General features: G+C 50.4%; 1 protein-coding gene across 1 annotated transcript in view; it reads left to right on the top strand.

Annotated features, from left to right (window-relative positions):
* The window catches only part of NOS1AP (nitric oxide synthase 1 (neuronal) adaptor protein), a gene marked incomplete at its 5' end in the record, with an annotated part of 346,949 nt that overhangs the window by 330,413 nt on the left and 7,986 nt on the right, over nt 1-8,550 (top strand). The window contains 2 exons of the mRNA XM_010854697.1: nt 1,840-2,006; nt 3,789-3,968. Coding sequence (XP_010852999.1) covers nt 1,840-2,006; nt 3,789-3,968 — 347 coding nt within the window. The remainder of the gene's footprint in view (nt 1-1,839; nt 2,007-3,788; nt 3,969-8,550) is intronic.

The following is an 8,550-nucleotide window of genomic DNA, read 5'->3' as shown; positions in this document are numbered from 1 at the left end:
GAAACCTATATGCAGGTCAGGAAGCAACAGTTAGAACTGGACATGGAACAACAAACTGGTTCCAAATCAGGAAAGGAGTATGTCAAGGCTGCATATTGTCACCCTGCTTATTTAACTTATATGCAGAGTACATCATGCGAAATCCCAGGCTGGATGAAGCACAAGCTGAATCAAGATTGCTGGGAGAAATATCATTAACCTCAGTTATGCAGATGACACCACCCTTGTAGCAAAAAGTGAAGAACTATAGAGCCTCTTGATGAAAGTGAAAGAAGAGAGTGAAAAAGTTGGCTTAAAACTCAACATTCAGAAAACTAAGATCATGGCATCCAGTCCAATCACTTCATGGCAAATAGATGGGGAAATAGTGGAAACAGTGACAGACTTCATTTTGGGGGGCTCCAAAATCACTGCAGATGGTGACTGCAGCTATGAAATTAAAAGATGCATCCTCCTTGAAAGAAAAGCTATGATCAGCCTAGACAGCATATTTAAAAGCAGAGACATTACTCTGCCAACAAACGTCCATCTAGTCAAAGCTATTTTTCCAGTAGTCATGTATGGATGTGAGAGTTGGACTATAAAGAAAGCTGAGTGCTGAAGAATTGATGCTTTTAAACTGTGGTGTTGGAGAAGACTCTTGAAACTTGGACTGCAAGAAGATCCGAACAGTCTATCCTAAAGGAGATCAGTCCTGAATATTCATTGAAAGGACTGATGCTGAAGCTGAAACTCCAATACTTTGGCCACCTGATGCAAAGAACTGACTCGCTGGAAAAGACCCTAATGCTGGGAAAGATCGAAGGCAGGAGAAGCAGACAACAGAGGATGAGATTGTTGGATGGCATCACCGCCTCAGATATAAGTTTGAGTAACCTCCAGGAGTTGGTAATGGACAGGGAAGCCTGGTGTGCTGCAGTCCATGGGTTTGCAAAGAGTTCGACATGACTGAGTGACTGAACTGAAAAATACACCTATCTATTTATGTAATTTTTTTCGTGCTAAAACCTTTGGGGGCTTCCCTGGTGGCTCAGTGGTAAAGAATCTGCCTGCTAATGCAAGAGACACCAGTTCAATCCCTGGATCAGGAAGATCCCCTGGAGTAGAAAGTGGCAACCCACTCCAGTGTTCTTGTCTGGGAAATCCCATGGACAGAGGAATCTGGTGGGGTACAGTCCACGGGGTTGCAAAGAATCAGACACGACTGAAAGAATACTTTTTTCCCTACTGTTTCCACTTCTGAGTTTGAATGAGGTCGAGGTGGCTGTCATCCTTTTCTTGCAGGTTCCCCACACACTATCAGTGAAAACATCACGCCAGCCTGACAAAGCAGTCATGCCCAGCCTTGAGGAAATGTCTTTGTTTCGGAACTTTGAGAAGATATTAAAATCAGAACGTCTTATTGGATTGGACATTTAATGGCTGCTGCTGCTGGTGCTAAGTCGCTTCAGTCATGTCCAACTCTGTGCGACCCCATAGACGGCAGCCCCCCAGGCTCCCCCATCCCTGGGATTCTCCAGGCAAGAACAGTCGAATGGGTTGCCATTTCCTTCTCCAATGCGTGAAAGTGAAAAGTGAAAGTGAAGTTGCTCAGCGACCCCATGGACTGCAGCCTACCAGGCTCCTCCGTCCATGGGAGTTTCCAGGCAAGAGTACTGGAGTGGTTTGCCATTTCCTTCTGCAGGACATTTAATAGACTTGAGTTGAAAAGATATATGAAAATGTTACTGAACCAATGGTGTCCCGAAGCGTGACATGATTGGAAACTGAAGTGTTGGGCAGGAGGATGTTGTTCTTGGTGTGACTCTTCCCTTCCTACCCTCTCTGTTGTCCCTGTAGGTCGCCAGCTCACCGGAGCCGAGAGGACCTCCACGGCCACCGCAGAGGAGACGGACATCGATGCGGTAGAGGTCCCACTCCCAGGGAACGATGCCCTGGAATTCAGCCGAGGTGTGACCGACCTTGATGCTGTAGGGAAGGAAGGAGGCTCCCACACAGACCCCAAGGTAGGCAGGAGGCAACCCACCCAGGTGATCTGCCCATCTGCATGCATGTCACCTCCCAGAGTGGCCTGTGTCACGGCCTCAGCCCCCGTCCGTCACCTCTTAGCCTCTGCCAGCACAGTGGTGGCTCCAGAGCATGTGTTACTTCCTTTCAAACTGAATCTGGAGATTCAGACCCTGTGAATTGATGCTAAATGTGGCTGTATGTCAGGATTTCACAGAGCTCATTTCTGACATGCATTACCCTCCAGGGTCCATCAGTACTCAATTCCCTTCTCACTGGAAGCCCCAGCTTTGATAGCACCTCATCGGGGCACAATACCTGTGCATGTGGCTAATTCTTGCACAACACAGTGCGATCCCCTGGGGCTTAGCTGAAGGACCAGGGTGAGTTTGGGCTGTCTCTGCCTGTGGCTAGGATCGTGTGCCTTTGATGCTCCTGGGGAGGCTGGAAATTGGCCCACTGGAGGCTGGAAACTGCAAGACCACCTTAGGCATCCTCCATTTCAACCTCCTGTTTTTATGGGTGAGATGACAGATGCCCTCAAGGGGTTTCTGATATGATCCAGGTGAGACTGAGAACTTCCAACCTGAAGACAAAACCAACACCTCTGGCCCCTGCCCCCACACACTGCCCCTACCCACCCCCGACACACGGCCCCCTGAAACACACACACAGCCCCTGATTTAATGGAGCTCTTACACACACAGCTCCTGACACACACACACGGCCCCTGAAACACACACACGGCCCCCGCCACACACACACAGCTCCCCCCCCACACACACACAGCCCCTGGCACACACTCACAGAAGGAAAATTCTGACAGATTGCCCTGGCCTTAGACTCCCTGCCAGTCCCCTGTATCCTGAGTGCCTCTCTTTCCTCACCATGTAACAGCTTTTCCCAAGAGGAGGTCATTAGGCTAGTTCATCGGAAGGGGAGACCTGTCTAGTTTGAGGGGCGGTATTGTTCCGTATTGTCTGCCTGATATTTTCTGTGGCGCCCAGCTTGCACTCTGCGCGGCAGAAGCCCTCTGTCCCCGGCGCTTCCCCTCGCACACCTAAGAAGGGCCTGCGGCAGACCTGCTGCAGCGGAATTCTCTGGCTCACAGAAGCTGCCTGGTGACGGTGTCCAGCTATTAGGAGGGAGACGGGAGGGAAGGGAAGGAAGCTGCTTTCCCCTTTCGGAGAGAGGATCTCCCCAGCCCACGTTCGGTGTGTGTCCAGACTTTCTTCTCTGGAGCTCCCATTGTGAGGAGGTGGTGCTGGGTTGGAGCACCTCCCTCATGGCCTCTTCCTCCAGTGGTCAACTCGGGAGACCCTGCAGACCCGGGAGGAGAGAGCCCTGAGGACACAGCAGAGTGAAGGTAGAAGCTGCCTCATAGCAAGGTGTAGGTAGCTGCCTTTCATAGAAATAGATCCAAGACCAGAACCTCAGGTAACTCAACAGTGTGGTAGAGTTGGAAGCCATGGGCAAGAAATGGAACAGGATCAGCTGCCTGGGCTCCCATCAGATCGCATCAGGAACTCAGCTATACAAATAGGGTTTTCTGACTCTGTGGTCCCAGCCCGGGCCATCAGATCATCTCCTCTGGGGGTGGTTGGGGGCGGGGGTGTCCTGTCCACATTTCCATTGAAGACGCAGCATTTCCAGCTCTTGGTTATAAGTGGGCCATTTCACCCCAGCCTCGTACTAGACATACTGTGTATATTGAAGACAGAGTAAGTTGTGTAAAGGAGGCACGTGCCCAGGCTCACACCCTGTCTTCTCCTCTCTTCCAGGTCCCGCCCCACCCCCAGGAGCCCATGCTGACAGCTTCGCCCAGGATGCTGCTTCCCTCTTCTTCCTCGAAGCCCCCGGACCTGGGTGCGGGCACGCCGCTGTCCACCCACCACCAGATGCAGCTCCTCCAGCAGCTCCTCCAGCAGCAGCAGCAGCAGACGCAAGTGGCGGTGGCCCAGGTTCTCCTCAGCCTCCTCCCTTCTTCGCAGGCTCCACTCTCATGGGCTTGACGCACCTTCCCTAGCGAGGGGCACCGGGCAGGTTTTAAAACCTAGGGAGCTATAAGGGATGGCTCATGCTGTTGGATCATTGCTTGTTGGGGAAGGGGGGAGGTGGGGAGAGGAGAAAGGGGGGATGCAGATGAAATGGGAAAAAACATTTTGGTTTCCCATGTATCCCCCACTCTGAGTTGGGCTTGGCTGGCTTGGCTGGATGTTGTTGGGTCATGACTTGAACTTACTAAGGAACATAATTTCACCCTTCCTTTCCTGCCTTCTTTTCCTGGTGTGTGGGTGAGAAGGGATGCTTCTGGAGTCAGAACAGATGTGAGGATAGGTGTGACTTTGTGATACCACGCTTAAAGGAATTAAAATATGAATTTGTGCCAAATGCCCCTGCAGAGTCTACCATCCTGGAAACCTTGTCCATAGAGGTTTCCATGCCTCCTTTAGTCATCTACTCATTCCAGGCAGGATTTCTCTATTTATGTAAAGATTTCTCCAGGCAGGACTTGATACCATACTGGCCTTGATTATAATGGGATTTAACTTCCAGGAACTTGCTGTTGTTCAGTTGCTAAGTCCTGTCCAGCTCTTTGCAGTCCCATGGACTGTAGCACGCTGGGCTCTTCTGTCTTCCACTGTCTCCCTGAATTTGCTCACATTCATGTCCATTGAGTCAGTGGGTGATGCTTTCTCACCAGCTCATCCTCTGCTACCCTCTTCTCCTTCTCTTGTACATTTCCTTTCAGGAACTTAGGTATTTGAGCCATAATGGGAAGAACTAGCTTAGCTTTCAGGAATCAAGCACTGTTTGAGCCTTAAGGATTCACTGGGCTGCTGTTGCTTTATAAAGGAGGGGTGAGCTGACTTCCCTGCTGCTTTTAGCAGGGATCCCTTCTGCTTGCTTTCTGTGGAAGGCATGGTCGTCCACATCTTCCTTGGAACTTGTGAGTCTGAGCTTCATCTTCTCTCTGGGCAATCAGGGGATGGTGGACGCATCATTGGTACCATTCGAAGGCTGACTCCTAAGGTAAGAGTCAGATGGGGTCAGGACCTAATGGGTAGATGAAAATAGTGAGGAGCGGGGACTTCAGGGTTTGGAGAGTTGGTGAAAGATCTGGAAAGGCAGCTCTTGGTATTGGCATTCTACATCTGCTCAATCAGGCTGGCCTCTGAGGTCTTTTGCATTCTGGAATGAGAATAATAAGCCTTCTCTAGAGAGCTGTTATTGATCCTTGTCATTTCTTCTCCTACTCTTCTCATGACCCCCAGGTGGAGTGAAGAGCTGTCCTTCCCAACACAAACCCCTTGAGGAAGCATCCGGCAGCCTAACCAAAGTGATGCAATGACTTGAGTCTTGAAAAGACCTTCTTATAGCAGTCTCACATTGACCTGGGCCTGAGGCCCAGCCTTGTGGGTGCCTTTTGCAACCGGGTTTCAAGAGAATAAAATCAGTGGGGCACTGCTCCCAAGTGATTTGAACCTTTTTAAAAATACTGACCATGATCCAAAAGGATATGTGCTGATACTGGGAGGATCTGCAGGTATTCCCAGAACAGCAACAAAGAGGAGGGATGTCATTTATGGCTTCTGATATTTGAGGGAAAAATCACTGCCTTTTGTCAAATAATTGTATTCATCTCCTGTAATTAATGATGTGGCGGGTGTTGTGGCTGACAGGAGCACAAAGCCGGAATGCTCCAGCACAGGGCCATTCGGCAGCCCACATCCATCCTCCAACCCGCGATATTTTCCTCTTTCAGCCTATCAATTACCAAGTAATTAGTATTTATCTAAGAATGAGCTTGATGCATATTCATGATGAATATTATCAGGAAGGCATTTGAATTTGAAGTCACTGCTAAATACTGAAGCAAAACTATTTGCAAACGTATAATCTGCACGACAAGAAGAGTGTTGCGGCAGTCGAAGGATGCACAGTCCGCAAAGCCTCAGGACCTGTAATTTATCACAGGTCTCTCTCCCAGTCAGGATGAAACCCTCAGAGTGGTTCTCTGGCCCAGAATCAAGCATCTGTCTCAAGGAGACATCGCTCTCCTGGCCCTGTTTTAACTGCCTATGTTGCAGAAGACAGTGAAGCTAGGAGAGGGGAAGAGCAGTGCTGGCAGTTCACCTGATGAGCCTCTCCCAGCTCAGCCACTCCCACACTTGGAATCTGTGGATTATAGTTGGCAGTGCCCTGGTTGAATCTGTTCAGTCTGTGGCATGACTGAAAGGCCACCGGAGCACATCAGTATCTCCCGTGGGTAAAATGACTTTGGGTAGGGCCATAGACTTCTGAAATGTTGGGGTCAGACAGTACCTTGAGGTCCTCACAGAGCGTTGTCTTGCCCTCTCTGCCGTCCTTATAGGCAGGCTCTGCAGTTTGCTTCTTCATTTGCTGCCTGGGAATACAGCTGACATGTCGCACCTCGCAGCTGGCTTTCAGCTCCTCTTGTCCTCCAAACCGATTCAGTCCTAAACCAGCCTTTAGTTACAGGTTTCTCTGCATATCCCTCTCTTACTCTCTTTGTAGCATTTGATCCAAGGGCTTTTTTATTAGTATCCAAATATTTGGGTGTAAACAATGATGTAAGATATATATATACAGGTGGATTAATAAATAGGTCTTCTTAACGTCTTTCCTGCTTTTAAAATACATCAAGTCTGGCTTACTTGGTTTCTCTGCACAGTGTCCGGCGTGAGGTCAGCTTTTACTTGTGTTGCCAGACTCTATTGCCATCAGACCGCAAGGTTTCTGCCTGTCTTTGTAAAACTGCCAGCAATCCCCATAATTCCAATGGGTAGTACTGTGACCTCAGCATTTCAGGTGGGAACACATTTTCCTTTGTTCTGGGAGTATCCAAGTCCTCCTGTGTGACTCCTGAGAAGAGCTAAGGATAAAGACAGTTTCTTGCTAACACGTGTACTCTCGGGGTCCCTTGTTGCATGATTTATGCACTCTCCCCATTTTTCCTCGAAGATCAGTCTGGTTCTACTGTTATCACTGGGACCAGGCTTAGATCTCCTTCACAGTGTTCTGATTTGGTCTCAGACCTCAAGACCTCTCCCAGCCTCTCCCTAAATTGGTTCAGAGCTGGTCTAGAAAGGCCCTGCCTTGGCCTTCAAGGTACGTGGGCAAAGGTGTTGCTCAGCTGACTCTTAAGCATTTCCAGAGTAGATCTCAGTGCATAAATAGTGAACCCCAAGCCCTTCGGACCACTTTCCTGACCCCAGCATGAGGCTTGCCTGGCTGTACTAGCTTCCTGCTCTTAGATGGACAAGAAGTTCAAGGGTGCGAGTCAAAGTATAATCAAGCCTTGAACCAAAGCTGGGTTGTAGCTGGCACCCGCATGGCCACAGGCTGGGCCCACATAGCTCCAGAATTGATCTGGGCGCTGTGGCTGTCTGGCAGCGGTTAAGTAGGCCAGGTCCCTTCACAGTTTGCCAACTCCTAGCCTGGCTCCTGGGGAAAATGTTGTCCTGCAGCTCAGTATTGCTACTGAAAGACTTCTCTACCTGCTGCCACTTGTTCTGAAACAAGCGATCGGTTACTTAATGCTTTGCAATCGTGTATGCCGTAGTTAGAGGAACAGCGCTGAAAACCCTCCGCAGCGCCCCACCCCCACCCCCGCCAGGCCTTAGATGTAGCCTCTGTGCTCGTGGCTTCTCCAGTTCCCAGCGCCCTGGGTGCACTGCCCAGGCCCCTGCCTTGTGCATGCAGAGACAGAGCCGCCTGCCTCCGCTTGTGTGTCCCGTGTGTGTGGGGGGGCAAACTGCTCTGGTTCTCTCCACTGCCATTTCCATGTGCCTGCTGCTCCCTAACTCCAGCCTGGCCCTGCCCCCACTTCTCACGGAGGAGCTGGAGTCCAGGCAAGTAGGCTGGAGGGCCAGTGGGCAGTGGTCTGGTGTTGCTGGGTGGATTGCGGGCGGCTGTCTGAGTCTGGGGAAGTGGTACAGAGCTGGAGGGCACAGGGTTGAACTTACACTTGTACTGCTATGGCCAAAACGCAGAACTGGACCCTGACTCAAGGCGTGGCCTTCCCCCCGATTTAGTCTGTGACCAGAATGCGTGCATGCTAAGTCGTCTCAGTCTGGTCTGACTCTTTGCAACCCTGTGGACTGTAGCCCACCAGGCTCCTCTGTCCATGGGATTCTCCAGGCAAGAATACTGGAGTGGGTTGCCATGCTCTCCTCCAGGGGATGGATCCCTTGGCAGGTGGATTCTTTACCACTAGCGCCACCTGGGAAGGCCAGAATAGTCATTGCCAAAGACCACGTGACTCTGGAAAGGCAAAACTGTCTTCTGCCTTTTCAGAAATTAACATAGCCTTCCTTGGCCAAAGGTGTTTGAGGTTTTAAAAGAAGAGCGTGCTGAATACAAATACATCCCGTCTGGGAGGGATGGGGAGGTGGTATCTGCTCCTGTTGTACAGTGGGAGAGGCGAGCACACAGCTGTAGCTGACTGCCCAAGCCAAGGCTGAAAATAATGCTGCTTCATTTCAGTGCTTCGTGGCCAGACCCACATATGCGAAACAC

The sequence above is a fragment of the Bison bison genome, unplaced genomic scaffold (genome assembly GCF_000754665.1).
Source record: "Bison bison bison isolate TAMUID 2011002044 unplaced genomic scaffold, Bison_UMD1.0 scf7180017864346, whole genome shotgun sequence".
NCBI classification, from domain to species: domain Eukaryota; kingdom Metazoa; phylum Chordata; class Mammalia; order Artiodactyla; family Bovidae; genus Bison; species Bison bison.
Note: the sequence above shows the minus strand (reverse complement) of the source record. Positions and strands in the feature narration are given on the sequence as shown.